A 17598-nucleotide genomic window follows, 5' to 3' on the forward strand; every position below is an offset into this window, starting at 1 on the left:
GATGGCTAGATGGCATCACCAACTTGATGGACATGGGTTTGGGTGGACTCCAGGAGTTGGTAATGGACAGGGGGGCCTGGTGTGCTGTGGTTCATGGGATCGCAAAGAGTTGGACACAACTAAGCGACTGAACTGAACTGAATCCTAAAATAAAATAATTTTCATAAACCAAAATATTCCCTGGAAATTTAGTCATCTTTACCAGAAATATCTCAACTTTTTCCTAAAGTTCCTTTTGCTCTTCTCCCTAATACTCATTTAATAAGTATTTTAATATCCTTCCCTAAATTTCTCCTGTCTCAAACTCTCAACTCACTTCCTGACAAGCTTTACAATCCTACAAATAGAATTGGAAATCAGTATGATTCACATTCTCTGTGGTTTTCCACAGATGTGATAATCAAATATTTCAGAAAAACATCTAGAAAATATGTTTTTTCCCTGTTTTCTGAAATCTTTGAAGTACGGGAGAAATAAAGCAACATTTTACTGAAAACAAACTGAGCTATCACCTCAAGAGTCTGAAGTTCAGAGGTCCTCAAATTGTTTATGGAAATAAGTAATCTAGAGGAGCATTTAGACTAGGCTCAATCAGCTGCATGAATAAAACCATTAAAAAATCTTGATACTTTAATGTAAGCAGTTATCATAAATGGTTATACCATCATTATCTCTGTGCCAATAAATATCTTAGTAGCCAAACATTTTCTAGACTACATGCTGCTCTTTAAGTACCCTAAAACAAGAATTAAAGCTTAAATAATTTCACTTTAAAATATCACCATTAAAAATTTTGTGAATTGAGAGAGACTCTAAAGTTGTGAACTATCAGAAAAATAATAATAAAACCATTTTGTTACGCAGGTTTGTTACATAAAGATTTCAAATAAAATATTTCTGATAGAACTAGTACAATTTTGAATATTTTGTTCTTCACTGTTCTCTGGGAGTGACATGGAAGTAAGAAAACTGGAATATTTAAGTTCCTTTCTAGCTAGGGATAATTATACATTCATATCAAATATTCAAGTGCAAAGAAAAAGTAAAACACATACCAAAGCTTTGTCTACCACGATATGCATTTCTAGATAAAGAGGAATTAAATCTGCAACAGTTGATTCTGGCTAGAAAAAAGAACAACAGCATTTAAAGACTTGAAAACTTTCACAACTTGTTTATTCTAAGCTTTTAAAATATTTACACCTTTATTTAATCATAGTTGAAATAAATACATGTATATACATGTATATATTATATATATATATATACACATATATACATCTTAAATTATAAGATGATGTTTTGATATGCAATGTGAAATAACTGCCACAATCATGCTAATTAACATATCAACTCTCATATAGTTACATTTTCTTTTTTCGTGTGTGTGTGTGTGTGTGTGTGTGTGGTAAGAGCACATAAGATCAACCTTCTCAGAAAATTTTACAATACAATATTGCTTACCACAGTTATGCTACTGTTTATTAAATTTCCAGAACTTATTCATTTGCATAGATCAAACTTTGTATCTTTTTCACTTTGCAAAAACATATATTAACCCTCATTGAATTTCTATTTTTTTATTTCCAAATTCTTTTAATCAAAGGATCTTTGTAAAAGTAATCGTCAATGCTTCTACTTTTTTTTGACAGATTTTTTTTAATTTATTTATTTTAATTGGAGGCTAATTACTTTACATTATTGTACTGGTTTTGCCATACTTTGACATGAATCTTCCCCGGGTGTCCATGTGTTCCCCATCTTGAATCCCCCTCCCACCTCCCTACCCATCCCATCCCTCTGGTTCATCCCAGTGCACCAGCCCTGAGCACCTTGTCTCATGCATCGAACCTGGGCTGGCAATTCGTTTCACATATGATAATATACATGTTTCAATGCCATTCTCCCAAATCATCCCACCCTCGCCCTCTCCCACAGAGTCCAAAAGACTGTTCTATACATCTGTGTCTCTTTTGCTGTCTCGTATACAGGGTTATCGTTATCATCTTTCTAAATTCCATATATACGCGTTAGTATACTGTATTGGTGTTTTTCTTTCTGGCTTACTTCACTCTGTATAATAGGCTCAGTTTCATCCACTTCATTAGCACTGATTCAAATGTATTCTTTTTAATGGCTGAGTAATACTCCATTGTGTATGTGTACCACAGCTTTCTTAACCTTTTCTCTGCAGATGGACATCTAGGTTGCTTCCATGTCCTGGCTATTATAAACAGTGCTGCGATGAACACTGGAGTACATGTGTCTCTCTCAATTCTGGTTTCCTCGGTGTGTATGCCCAGGAGTGCGATTGCTGGGTTGTAAGGCAGTTCTATTTCCAGTTTTTTAAGGAATCTCCACACTGTTCTCCACAGTGGTTGTACTAGTTTGCATTCCCACCAACAGTGTAAGAGGGTTCCCTTTTCTCCACACCTTCTCCAGCATTTATTGCTTTTAGACTTCTGGATAGTAGCCATTCTGACTGGTGTGAGATGGTACCTCACTGTGGTTTTGATTTGCATTTCTCAATGAGTGATGTTGGGCATTTTTCATGTGTTTGTTAGCCGTCTGTATGTCTTCTTTGGAGAAATGTCTGTTTAGTTCTTTGGCCCATTTTTTGATTGGGTCGTTTATTTTTCTGGAATTGAGCTGCAGGAGTTGCTTGTATATTTTTGAGATTAATCCTTTGTCATTTGCTTCATTTGCTATTATTTTCTCCCATTCTGAAGGCTGTCTTTTCACCTTGCTTATAGTTTCCTTTGCTGCGCAGAAGCTTTTAATTTTAATTAGGTCCCACTTGTTTATTTTTGCTTTTATTTCCAGTATTCTGGGAGGTGGGTCATGGAGGATCCTGCTGTGATTTATGTCGGAGAGTGTTTTGTCTATGTTCTCCTCTAGGAGTTTTATAGTTTCTGGTCTTACATTTAGATCTCTAATCCATTTTGAGTTTATTTTTGTGTATGGTGTTAGGGAGTGTTCTAGTTTCATTCTTTTACAAGTGGTTGACCAGTTTTCCCAGCACCACTTGTTAAAGAGACTGTCTTTTCTCCATTGAATATTCTTGCCTACTTTGTCTAAGATAAAGTGTCCATAGGTGCATGGATTTATCTCTGGGCTTTCTATTTTGTTCCATTGATCTATGTTTCTGTCTTTACACCAGTACCATACTGTCTTGATGACTGTGGCTTTGTAGTAGAGCCTGAGGTCTGGCAGGTTGATTCCCCCAGTTCCATTCTTCTTTCTCAAGATTGCTTTGGCTATTCGAGGTTTTTTGTATTTCCATACAAATTGTGAAATTTTTTGTTCTAGCTCTGGGAAAAGTATCATTGGTAGTTTGATAGGGATTGCACTGAATCTATAAATTACTTTGGGTAATATATTCATTTTCACAATATTTATTCTTCCAATCCATGAACATGGTATATTTCTCCATCTATTATTGTCCTCTCTGATTTCTTTCACCAGTGTTTTATAGTTTTCTATATATAGGTCTTTTGTCTCTTTAGGTAGATATATTCCTAAGTATTTTATTCTTTTCATTGCAATGGTGAATGGAGTTGTTTCCTTAATTTCTTTTTCTATTTTCTCATTATTAGTGTATAGGAATGCAAGGGATTTCTGTGTGTTGATTTTATATCCTGCAACTTTACTATATTCATTGATCAGCTCTAGTAATTTTCTGGTAGAGTCTTTAGGGTTTTCTGTGTAGAGGATCAAGTCATCTGCAAACAGTGAGAGTTTTACTTCTTCTTTTCCAATTTGGATTCCTTTTATGTCTTTTTCTGCTCCGATTGCTGTCGCCAAAACTTCCAAAACTATGTTGAATAGTAGTGATGAGAGTGGGCAAAAGAGAAGAAGATAAGTTTTCTTCCTTTAGAACTCTATCTAGATGTGACACGTTACATCTGTCACATGTCAGGATCTATAACTTTGTCACAAAATTCTATCTAGGTGCAAGAGAGGTTGAGAAGTGTAGTCTTACTTTTTACATGTCTGCCTAAATTCTGATGAGTTTAGTCTATTTTTAAAAAAAACTGACAGAAGCCAAGGAGAACATGTATTGTGAACACTGCCATATACTTCTTGTATAAACTATGCATATTAATGCCAGTTTTACTTGGCAAAAATATTTTCTCTTTCATAATTACATTTGTGAGGACCAAAACATGCAATTATACAGGTGAACAATTTACATTGGCCATACATGTCAATTCAACTTATGAAATTTTAATTATATCTATAATTTAATTAATGTTGATTTCTTGGTTACAAATGCAGATTTCATAAATATTTGATTAATTGATAATTTCAAGGAATATAGAGATAAAAGCAGGAAGTGAGTTTTTAACATTTATATTGGATATGCACTAATACGCACAGTTTATAAAAAGTAAATAATTGTTGCAAAGAGAAAAAGGTAATGTATGGTTCAAAGGAAATTGTTAAGCCTAAGAAAAGGTAAGAATGTTAAAGAAAAGTAGCAACAGCTATCTAACGGGTTAATAAATTTCTTTTAAAAATAAATAGAAACAATAACTGTCTTGAAAGAGTAATAAAACATACACAACTCACTTTTTCACTTATAAAAATGTTATAGTCCATTGGGTTTTGTTCTGTGTCTTGGTTATTTTCAGTAAGAACTGCAAATTCATTCTTTTCGTTCCCTAATTTGTAAAGAAGATGCTGAAATTCAACTGCAGATTCCAGAGGCTCAATTCCGTAAGAAACATTTTCAAACTGCAATATTCCTCTGTAAAATTAAGGACAAAAATTTACTGCTTTTAATTCTACTTTATAATTCTAATTTTGACTAATTCTGTAATTAATTCTATATTATAAAACTCTGACAGAATTCCAAAAAGAGGAGGAGGAGGAGGAGGAAGGAAAGAGGGGAAGGAGAAGAAGGAAAAGAGAAGACACAGAATGTTTTTGGGCTCTGTATTTTGTCCACACTCTGTATTTTGGAGATGACTCTGAAGAGACCAAAAATAAAAATTTTCCCAATTCCAAAAACCAACTATCCATCTAATTTTCTTTATAGTTATAAACATAATTGAAATTATTAAATCAGAAATTACATAATCAATTCCTTAGGTATGCAGCACTACTGTGTATACAGCATTACTGTGATTAAATCATTCCCCTGTCCTCCAAGTCAGTGATTTAATGAAACAATAGCATATAGAAATCTGTAAAAATTTTGATCTGATTTCTACGGTAATGATTACATTGCTTGTATAACAAAAGGATATATAATGAGCAATTTTATCCATAAAAATAAAATGTAGCAGTAATTATAAGGCATTTATGAATTTTATGTACATAATCTGAATAAGAAATTTAAAGTAATAAAGAGTAAACAACTTTTATAAGTATTTTTCCCTGAATATAGGTAACAATTCTAATGACTATCTTCTAAAAACCAAATTTCAGAATTCTATGCAAAAAGCACCAAGTAAAATTCATTTGTGAAAACAAGGATCCTACACTACAAAAATGAAGATGAAGAATGTCCTGACAGAATGCAAAGCCCTCCAAGCACTAAGGAGACAAGCCTCCTTAGTCTCCTTAAGGAGACAAGTTAGACAAGTCTCTGGTCTGTCTGGGAATTGAGGAGAAATAAGAGAAGAAACATATTCAGGGGAATATATCATTCAGTGATATGATGGTAATATCCACATGGGAATATTCTCCACATGGAAATCCTCCACCAGCTCCACACTTAGAATAAACTAAACAGTTCACTGCAGCCAAATATCACAACTATGGTGTTTGTATATCAAGGACAAAAAATACATAACCTCAGTCCAGAGCAAGTGCTAAGTGTAACAAAAGAATTCGGATATCCTTCAATATACCCTTGGTAGTAGCATTGAGCCTAGAAGGGAGAAAGTAAAATGGTTACCAAGGAGTTGACAAAACTTTCTAATGATTTCTTAACTTTTTATACTTAGAACTTTCTGAATACTTTTCATAGGCTCTATACTGTTTATATCATTGTGAATAAAATATGTTCAGAAAAAAATGTCTCCCCAGGCTTGCCACTTTCACTATATTAATGCCTCTTTTCAGATCAATCCTTGGGATTATTATTTTACACCCTGTTTCCAAAGTTTTATATCATATTTTAGGTAAAATTATTTTCCAAAATACAAATTTAGGTCATCAATTAAAAGACAAAGATTGTGAATCTGGATTTTCTTTAAATTCTGATAGTCTGCTAAAAAGAAATGTCTAAAATTTAAGGTCACACACAAAAAATTGAAGATCTAGAAAAAGATATACCACACAAACACAAACCAAAAGGATAACTCTGAAGCAATACTAATATTGGAAATATAGACTTTAAGGCAAGAAGCATTACTAGCGATAAAGAGGGACGTTTCTTAATGATAACAGTTTCAATTCACCAGGAAGATATAAATATTCCAAATTTGCATTCACTTAATAACATAGCTTCAAAATATAAAAAGTCAAAAATGAAATAATAAAAATAAATGAATAATCATACTAAAGATTTTTAAGCAGACATTTCTGTCAGTAACAGGTAAGTCTAGCATTCAGAATCTATAGAGGACTTGAATAGAATGTTAACCTCATAGATAGAATACTACACTTTAAAACTATATGTAATACACTTTTCTTGCACAGAGTTCTTTTTTAACTACTTTTTATTGAAGCATATTGTTAATTTACAACGTAGTAGTGATGGACAGGGAGGCCTGGTGTGCTGTGATTCATGGGGTTGAAAGGAGTTGGACACAGCTGAGCAACTGAACTGAGTAGCTTCAGGTATACAACAAAGTGATTCAGTTATACATACATACATATAAAGGTACTCTTTTTCAGATCCTTTTCCATTACAGGTTATTACAAGACATTGAATATACTGTGCTATACAGTAGATCCTTGTCATTTATCTATTTTTAAATAATCACATGTATATATCAATCCCTAAGTCCTAATTTATCTCCCCCTCCATCATCCTTTCTGGTAATCACAAGTTTTATTCTTCTATGTCTGTGGGTCTATCTCCATTTTGTAAATAATTTCACTTATATCATTTTTTAGATTTCACATATAAGTGATATCACATGATATTTGCCTTTCTCCATCTTTTTTCACTTAATATATAAATCCCCAGGTCCAACTTTGTTGCTGCAAATGGCATTACATCATTCTTTTTTATGGCTGAGTAACATTACACTTTCTTTTTAAAGAACACATAACATTTACAAAAATGAAACCATATTCCGGGCCATGAAACACAACAATAAACTTTAAAGGACTGAAATCACACCAAATTCAGTCTCTGACCTCAGTGCAATTAACATGGAGACATAGCAAAATTCACTACAAACAAAAAAGGAAGATTACATAATTTCTACAATTTCATGGTGTTATATATTTTGGTATAAATCAATGTAATTTTTCTTATTAATGCACTCTTTTATGTTAGAAGTAAGGGGAGCAAGAAGGAGCAATATAAGGAAATTAATAGTCCTTTCCAATTAGAAGTAAAGTAATATATATCAATAATATTCAACAAATTTTTATTATATGCTATGTGATAGGTATTTTTCTAGGCACTAGGGAGGCATCACTGAATAAAACAGACCTAAAGCTCTGGTTGATCACAATAAACTGTGGAACATTCTGAAAGAGATGGGAATACCAGACCACCTGACCTGCCTCTTGAGAAACCTGTATGCAGGTCAGGAAGCAATAGTTAGAACTGGACATGGAACAGACTGGTTCCAAATAGGAAAAGGTGTACGTCAAGGTTGTATATTGTCACCTTGCTTATTTAACTTATGTGCAGAGTACATCATGAGGAACGCTGGGCTGGAAGAAGCACAAGCTGGAATCAAGAATGCTGGGAGAAATATCAACAACCTCAGATATGCAGATGACACTACCCTTATGGCAGAAAGTGAAGAGGAACTCAAAAGCCTCTTGATGAAAGTGAAAGAGGAGAGTGAAAAGGTTGGCTTGAAGCTCAACATTCAGAAAACAAAGATCATGGTATCTGGTCCCATCACTTCATGGGAAATAGATGGAAAAACAGTGGAAACAGTGTCAGACTTTATTTTTTTGGGCTCCAAAATCACTGCAGATGCTGATTGCAGCCATGAAATTAAAAGACGCTTGCTCCTTGGAAGGAAAGTTATGACCAACCTTGATAGTATATTAAAAAGCAGAGACATTACTTTGCCAACCAAGGTCCGTCTAGTCAAGGCAATGGTTCTTCCCGTGGTCATGTATGGATGTGAGAGTTGGACTGTGAAGAAAGCTGATTGCCGAAGAATCAATGCTTTTGAACTGTGGTGTTGGAGAAGACTCTTGAGAGTCCCTTGGACTGCAAGGAGATCCAACCAGTCCATTCTAAAGGAGATCAATCCTGGATGTTCATTGGAAGGACTGATGCTGAAGCTGAAACTGCAATACTTTGGCCACCTCATGTGACGAGTTGACTCAATGGAAAAGACTCTGATGCTGGGAAAGGTTGGGGGTGGGAGGAGAAGGGGACTACGGAGAATGAGATGGCTGGATGGCATCACCGACTCTGTGGACATGAGTTTGAGTGAACTCCGGGAGTTGGTGATGGACAGGGAGGCCTGGCGTGCTGTGGTTCATGGGGTCGCGGAGAGTCGGACACGACTGAGTGACTGAACTGAACTGAACTGAAAGCTCTGGTCAAATGAAGATTATATTGCACTGAGGAAACAATAAATAAAGTATATGATACATCATATATTGATAACCACTATGGAGAAAAACAAAACAGGAGAGGTAAAAGAGCAAGAAGAATAAGAGTGCAATTTAAAGTAGGGATTGGACTCCCCTGGTGGTCCAATAGTAAAGAAATCTGCCTGCCAGTGTAGGGCACACAGGTTTGATCCCTGGTCCACATGATTCCAGCAAGATTCCACATGCTGCAGGGCAACTAGGTCCATATGCCACGACTACTGAAGCACCTGTACCCTACAGCCCAAGCTCAGCAACAAGAAAAACCACCACAATGAGAAGCCCACCCACTGTAATTAGAGAGCAGCCCCCGCTAGCCGCAACTAGAGAAAGCCCACTTGCAGCAATGAAGACCCACCGTGGCCAAAAATATAAATTTTTTTTTAAAAAAAACTTTTTTAATTTTAAATCTGGACTAGTCAAGGACTAATTAGATGGTTTTGAGCAAAGAACTGAAGAAAATGAGAGAGAAAAACACTGTATCTCGGGAAAGAGCAAACATCTGAATCAGAGGAAATACAGAAGAGTTCTTGAGAACATGTTTGCTATGTTTAAAGAATAGCAAGGGAGCCATTGTGACTTGAACAGAATTACCAATGTAAAGAGTAACAGGAAATGAGGTCACAGAGGTGAAGAGGATCAGACTGCGTAAAGCCTGCAGGATACTAAAATGATTTTCACCATTTCACCCTATTTAAAGTTTTTTATTTATTTTTATTTTCGGCTGTGCTGGGTCTCTGTTGCTGCATGTGGGCTTTCTCTTGTTGGTTTTCACTTTGTGAACAATAACTCATCCCATGAAGGCTTCTGAGTAGAGAAGCAACAAGATCTAACCAGGTTGGTCTTTTTTTCTTTTTCGATCTGACCAGGTTTTATTAATAGGATTCATCTGGTTGTCACATTGAGACCTGACCCAGGGAATGAGCAAAGTGTGGAAGCTGGAGATTATTCAGGTAGTTATCACAATAACCCAAACTAGATATGATGTTTACTTGAAAAACAGTGGTATCAGCAGACAGAGACAGAGGAAGATTTGAAAGATAGAATCAATAGGATTCATTGACAGGTGAGACGGGGGTAAAACAAAAGAAAAAGATTTCAGTCTATGATTTTGGGTTGAATAATATTTGTGCTTGTTTTTACTATTATTTAACTTTTACTCATTTATTCAACAATATATAAACTAATTAAATTGTGCTGCAGAGTAGAATATACTAAGTCAGTCTAGTTCGTCTTTAATTTATCAGGACTTCAAGAAACCCTAACAATGGGTGAAATGAGGCATACAAAAGTCACTTTACATATATCCCCTGTGAATAAGGTCTTCTATATAAGGAAAGTATCAAGTATAAAAAAGGTTTTAAAAAATGTTTAAAACACAAAATTCAAATCTTACCTGAGTATTTGAAGAATGAGAATTCATAGATCCTTGATTATACATATAAACCATGAAATTATTTGCTAACATGAATCTGGTTATAAAAAAGAGTGAGAGAATTTTAAGTTATTCGTTTTGAAAAATATAAAGCAGCAGTCAGCAAACTTCGCACCATCAAAGCCAAATCTGACCTATCTCTGTGTTTGTAAATAAAATTTATTTGCATATAGCTATTCCCATTCACTTACATATGGTTCATGGCAGTTTTCATGATACAACAGCAAAGATGAGCGATTTTGACAGAGCTATTATGCTCTTCAATCCCTAAAATATTTACCATCTGCGTCTTTACAGAAAAAGACTGCCGATCCCTGACAAAGGTAGTATTTTCTTTCGACCTGTGTGTACATTTTGTTCAAAGTAATATGCATTTACTCAAAATATTTCCCATCTTATTATACTCCTTTAAAAAATAAGGAAAACAAACTATAATACAAAAGAAAATCATTTTAAAGTTTACAAAGATACAAAATGGGTGTAGGATTATAAGAGTTTTTTATTTTTCATTCTTTCTCAATTTTACTATCATGAATATATATTCAGTTCAGTTCAGTCACTCAGTCGTGTCCGACTCTTTGCGACCCCATGAACCACAGCACGCCAGGCCTCCCTGTCCATCACCAACTCCCGGAGTACACTCAAACTCATGTCCACAGAGTCGGTGATGCCATCTAGCCATCTCATTCTCTGTCGTCCCCTTCTCCTTCTGCCCCCAATCCCTCCCAACATCAGTCTTTTCCAGTGAGTCAACTCTTCACATGAGGTGGCCAAAGTATTAGAGTATTAGCATCAGTCCTTCCAATGAACACCCAGGATTGATCTCCTTTAGAATGGACTGGTTGTATCTCCTTGCAGTCCAAGGGACTCTCAAGAGTCTACTCCAACACCACAGTTCAAAAGCATCAATTCTGCAATGATCAGCTTTCTTCACAGTCCAACTCTCACATCCATACATGACCACTGGAAAAACCATAGCCTTGACTAGACGGACCTTGGTTGGCAAAGTAATGTCTCTGCTTTTTAATATGCTATCTAGGTTGGTCATAACTTTCCTTCCAAGGAGTAGGTGTCTTTTAATTTCATGGCTGCAATCAGCATCTGCAGTGATTTTGGAGCCCAAAAAAATAAAGTCTGACACTGTTTCCACTGTTTTTCCATCTATTTCCCACGAAGTGATGGGACCAGATGCCATGATCTTAGTTTTCTGAATGTTGAGTTTTAAGCCAACCTTTTCACTCTCCTCTTTCACTTTCAACAAGAGGCTCTTTAGTTCCTCTTCACTTTCTGCCATAAGGGTGCTGTTATCTGCATATCTGAGGTTGTTGATATTTCTCCCAGCAATCCTGATTACAGCTGGTGCTTCTTCCAGCCCAGCGTTCCTCATGATGTACTCTGCATATAAGTTAAATAAGCAGGGTGACAATATACAGCCTTGACGTACTCCTTCTCCTATTTGGAACCAGTTTGTTGTTCCATGTCCAGTTCTGACTGTTGCTTCCTGACCCGCATATAGGTTTCTCAAGAGGCAGGTCAGGTGGTCTGGGATTCCCATCTCTTTCAGAATTTTCCACAGTTTATTGTGATCCACACAGTCAAAGGCTTTGGCATAGTCAATGAAGCAGAAATAGATGTTTTTTCTGGAACTCTCTTGCTTTTTCCATGATCCAGTGGATGTTGGCAATTTGATCTCTGGTTCCTCTGCCTCTTCTAAAAACAGCTTGAACATCTGGAAGTTCATGGTTCATGTATTGCTAGAGCCTGGCTTGGAGAATTTTGAGCATGACTTTACTAGCGTGTGAGATGAGTGCAGTTGTGCACAGTTGTGTCATTTGACAATGACCCCCTCACTGTCCAATCCAAAAAGAAAAAGCAGTTTGAGTCAAATAAAACTATCTGATGCACTTCACACGACTGACCATACTCTGCTTCTTTAAGTCATCTGCTCTTCAACTTCAATCATACCATTTACCCCTGATTTTTCCCTCATATCACCTTGTCTACTTGTGTGAGTCCCTTCATCTGGATCCTGACTTCTTCACTTAAATGTTTCCCTGGCATTCATTTTCTGGTTGTTTTTCCCTCTCATCATTAATATTTACCCCCACCTCTTTATCTTGTTCATTTCTGGTACCTCATTTATATCTAATACATATTTTAAAAAAGATGGCTCTGAAACCTACACTTCTCTCCTGTGATCTAAAATAAATACAACTGGCTATTCAAGGTCTTCCGTGATTTCATACAAATTTTAGGATTATCTGTTCTATCTCCTGAAAAATGCATGAGTATTTTGATAGAATTGGACTGAAGCAGTAGACTGCCTTCGTTAGTAGATTGGACTTTTAACAATATTAATTCTTCCAATGTGTAAGCATGGTGTACGTTTCCATTTATTTGCATTGTCTTCTATTTCTTTATCAATGTCTTAGAGTTTTCAGAGTACAGGTCTTTAACCTCCCTTCATTAAATTTATTCCCAGGTATTTTTTTCTTTGTGATGCAATTGTAAATGGGATCTTTTAATTTATTTCTCTGATATTTCATTATCAGTGCATAGAAATGCAATAGATCTACACATTAATTTTGTATCCTGTAGTTTTACTGAATTCATTTATTAGTTCTAATAGTTTTTTGGTGGCATCTCTACAGTTTTCTGTGGTATCATGCCATTTGCAAACAGTGACTATTATAGTTCTTCCCTTCCAATCTGGATGTATATTGTTGTTGTTGTTCAATTGCTAAATCATGTCCGACTCTTTCCATCCCCATGGACTGCAGCATGCCGGGCTTCTCTGTCACTCACTGTCTCCTGGAGTTTGCTCAAACTCATGTCCACTGAGTTGGTGATGCCACCCAACCATTTCATCTTCTAACACCACCTTCTCCTCCTGCCCTCAGTCTTTCCCAGCATCAGGGTCTTTTCCAACGAGTTGGCTTTTTGCATTAGGTGGCTAAAGTACCGGAGCTTCAGCTTCAGTATCAGTCCTTCCAATGAATACTCAGGGTTGATTTCCTTCAGAAAATTATTTCTTTTTAATTGCTATGGTTAGGACTTCCAATACTATGATGAACAAAAGCGGTGAGAGCAGGCATCTTTGTCTTACTTCTAGTCTTAGAGAAAAGCTTTTAGCTTTTCATCATTGAGTATGATGTTAGCTGCATGTTTATAAAATTGGCCTTTAACATATAAGTGACAGGGATTAAGATATATGAACTACCAGTTATAATACTATATATAGTTTGTAATCTATAAAAATATATAGTCACTACATTGTACACCTGAAACTAATAAGATATTGTAAGACAGCTATACTTCAACCAATCAATCAATCAGCCTTACTGCCACTGGACACTTCTGGATCTCCTCTGACACGGAGCTGTCCTCTTCCTCTTCCTTCACTGCCCCATCAAATCTCTACCATTGCACCCAATATCTAATTTTTTTCTGCCACCTCAGTTATATCTCAAAAAAAAAAACCTCTTACACATTCAAAATTATGCTTCTTATTATATCTCATATAACTTTTGCAATAGCTTCGTAACTGTCATACTATCCTAATTATTATGCAGGTAATTTCCAAAAATAGAGTATCTCCCAGGCTCCAATTCCTTTATTTCTTACCACTGCTTATAGTTCTGAAAATATATTCAAATGCAATATGCATTCTCCCTTATGCGCTTGAAAAGCTCTTTGAGTTGTCATTTACTATTCTTCCCTTCTGTCTAAAGGAATAGGTTAACTCTTCTTTTAGTCAATGCCATTCTTTGGCATCTAATAACACAATGAATCATTGTTTATATTTCTCTCTTTAAGAAACTTCCTGTCAGCCAAAATATTTCATTCTTTCTTTTCTTTTTTCTCTGCCAAAAATTTCTGGAAAAGTCATTTTCACCTAAAACTTTCAGTTTCTCACAGTTCAGCTCTCCTTAATACCATACATAGTCTAGTTCTACACCCAAAATTTAACTGAAATCAACCTCTTGAAAGTTACAAATTGCTTCTAAGCCAGCATTTCTCAACTGGTTTTCCATCAAAGAACTAAACCCTATATAAAATTATTTAAATTATTTTCACAATACTCTTAGGGATGGTATGTAGCTGTTACTTTTTTCCATAAACTATTCACCAGCTCCCACAGTAGTGTATGATCTAATTTCTATACTAAATCCCTTATTTCAAATTCTTGGTGGTTAGCGTGCCTCCCTGATCAAACCCTAAGTGATACAGTTACAGACTTAGTTCTTTCTTATTATATCCTGCCCTGATTATATAGATCCTGCTGGCTCTCCTAACTTAAGATCATACAGATTAATCTTCAGATGAATCCTTATTCTCCCTGTTCCTAGCCTCCCTATTCACTAAAGACTACTTGAGGGATTAGGACCAAAAAATTAATTCACAGGAAGCATTTGTTCATTAGAGACAACTAAACATTTTAATAAGTACATTACTTTTAATATTCTATTTTTATCATAAGCAAATGAATTCATATAAGTAAAATTAAGTCTAAAAATAAAAAGTTACCTTTGCTTAAGGTGCACAGTATACGGTTTCTCATCTATTGAAATACTATAGGATACCTGTTCCTAGAGAATCCAGAAAAACTGAGAGTAAAGACAAATGTAACAGAAGAGGTAAAACAACAATTTTATATTGACTAAACCTTCCAAATAATGCCTTAAAAGTCTCAGACTATGTGTGATTTAAAATCTGCAATAATATATCAAAAATTTTAACATTTATTACACAATCTATTCTTACTATTTCCACAAAATTAGTCCAATATAAGGAGCCACAAAGCACTAGAAACCTATATGTAACTGAATTTTAAACTCTTTTAAAAGAAGAGACTATGTGCCATGTCATAATATCTATTCAATTGCATCACTGGGATATTAAGGTACTCTATTTCAGTGAAGCTTAACTTACTCCACTAAGGACAAAAGCCATTTACTTTAACCATTTTCCTGAAATGTATGCCCTATTTCCTATATTTTTAAGCAGAAGATTCTTAAACAAAATTTGGCATAAATTTTTACTCCAGCTCTACTATTCTCAAGTTAAAACGTGGCAGTGAGTTGCAATATCAGTTGGTTAGTGAATCTAAGAGATGAGAATTTATCTTTCAAAAAAAGAGAAAACGTGAAAAGCAAGTTAGAATATCATTAAAAAGAAAATTCAGTAAAAACTAAAAAGACATAAATACCAGAACATAGGATCAGTGAAAATAAGAAACAGAAGACAATACAAATTTTTTAAAAATAACAATAAGGCAAGTTGTTAAAAGGTCTAGTAAATGGTCAAAAATGGTTATATAAGATATTAATTTTAGGGGAAACTGAATGAACTTATATGGGAATTCAAGGTAGCATCTTTGCAATTTTTGTAACTCTAAAATCATGCCAAAATTTTAAAAGTTTTTTTTTTTAAGTAAGGCCAGGGGAGAAGGAACAAGATGGCGGAGGAATAGGACGGCGAGACCACTCTCTCCCCCACAAATTCATCAAAAGAACATTTGAACGCGAGTAAAGTCCACAAAACAACTTCTGAATGCTGGCAGACGACGTCAGGCACCCAGAAAAGCAGCCCATTGTCTTCGAAAGGAGGTAGGAAAAAACATAAAAGATAAAAAGCGAGACAAAAGAAGTAAGGACGGAGCTCCGTCCCGGGAAGGGAGGCTTTAAAAAGAGAGAACTTTCCAAACACCAGGAAACACTCTCACTGGCGAATCTGTGGAGAGCCTTGGAAGCTCAGAGGGCCACATAACCCTCTTTTTTTTTTAAGATTTTTTAAAAACCCACAGATTACCCGCCAAACAATAACTCCCAGCAGAGAAGCAGCGCAGACGCCTGCATACGCCATTAGCAAGCGGGGGCTGGGCAGGGAGGAGCCGGCTGAACTGCTTAGAGAGAGGACTGGGCTTGAGTGCCGCGAGAACAATTTGAGAGAACTGGGGAGAGCAAAGCAGACTGTGGGATAGCTTCCCCACGAAAAGGCGGAAAGCTCTAACCTGTGACTCGGCCAGCCCCGCTCACAGAATAAAGGACTGAGCAGAGCGAGCCGGCTGCGGCTGGCCCATCCCCCATCCCCCGCCGAGACAGGCAGGGAGCGCAGCCAGAGCCAGAGCGGGCAACCGCAGCCCCAAGAAAGGCATCTGATACAAACTGCAGACAGGCTTGTTGCTAATCAGGACTTCTTGGGCTCGGCCGGTCGATATCCCCCTGAGAAGGTGCGCCAGTTGTACACCCAGAAAACTGAGTGGCGGGGACTGGGGAGGCGATAAGTCGCAGAGACCGTGCTCGCCAAACACCTGGTCCCCTGAGCTGCTCGGACCGGGGAAGGCACAAAACGCAGGCCCAACCAAGTCTGCGCCTTTGTGGAGTACCCGAGAACCTGAACTTGAGCCGCTCAGACCTGGGAAGTGCATACAACCCGGCGCCGGCCTCAGACAGTTCCCGGCAGAGCAACCTAGAGCCTGTGCAGTGTAGACTGGGACAGCATACGTGCTGTGAGTGGGGGCAAACCCAGTGTGGCCGAGACGCTGCGAGCACTCCCCACAGACGCCAGAGATATTCGACTGCAGCGTTCCTCCCTTCCCAGAACAGGACTGAACAACTGAGCCTTAAAAAGTGTCCACCCACCCCCTAGTATCAGGGAGGAAATTAGACACTGAAGAGACCAGCAAACAGAAGCTAAAAAGAGAGAACCACCTTGGAAATGACAGATAGAGATGTCTAGAGGCTACTCTAAGAATAAGACCAAAAACCAGAGGCAAGAGGCTTAAGGCCAAATTCTGAAAACACCAGAGAACTCCTGACTCCAGGGAACATTAATCGATAGGAGCTCATCAAATGTCTCCATACCTACACTAAAACCAAGCACCACCCAAGGGTCAACAAGTGCCAGAGCAAGACATACCACGCAAATTCTCCAGCAACACAGGAAACTAGCCCGGAGCTTCAATATACAGGCTGCCCAAAGTCACTCCAAACCCACTGACATCTCATAAATCATTACTGGACACTTCATTGCACTCCAGAGAGAACAAATCCAGCTTCACCCACCAGAACACCGACACAAGCTTCCATAACCAGGGAATTTTGACAAGTCACCTGTCCAACCCCACACACAGAGAGGAAACTACATAATAAAGAGATCTCCACAAACGGCCAGAAGAGGGAAAGGCCACCCCAAGCAAAGCATTATAAGCAAGATGAAGAGGCAGAGAAATACCCAGCAAGTAAAGGAACAAGATAAATGCCCACCAACACAAACAAAAGAGGAAGATATAGGGAATCTACCTGATAAAGAATTTCGAATTTTGGTGGTGAAAATGATTCAAAATCTTGAAAGCAAAATGGAGTTACAGATAAATAACCTGGAGAAAAGGATTGAGAAGATGGAAGAAAGGT

The 17598-nt window shown here is 36.8% G+C and overlaps 1 protein-coding gene across 1 annotated transcript in view; it reads right to left on the reverse strand.

The window, feature by feature from the left end:
- Positions 1-17598, reverse strand: part of ADAM32 (ADAM metallopeptidase domain 32) — a 158086-nt gene that overhangs the window by 118118 nt on the left and 22370 nt on the right. The window contains exons 3-7 of the mRNA XM_055416290.2: positions 14711-14772; positions 10145-10220; positions 5802-5878; positions 4573-4750; positions 1056-1124 (exon numbers count right to left, since the gene is read on the reverse strand). Of these exons, the coding sequence (XP_055272265.2) occupies positions 1056-1124; positions 4573-4750; positions 5802-5878; positions 10145-10220; positions 14711-14772 (462 nt within the window). The remainder of the gene's footprint in view (positions 1-1055; positions 1125-4572; positions 4751-5801; positions 5879-10144; positions 10221-14710; positions 14773-17598) is intronic.

Source organism: Moschus berezovskii, chromosome 26 (genome assembly GCF_049115385.1).
Source record: "Moschus berezovskii isolate FMDL1 chromosome 26, NW_MosBer_1.0, whole genome shotgun sequence".
NCBI classification, from domain to species: domain Eukaryota; kingdom Metazoa; phylum Chordata; class Mammalia; order Artiodactyla; family Moschidae; genus Moschus; species Moschus berezovskii.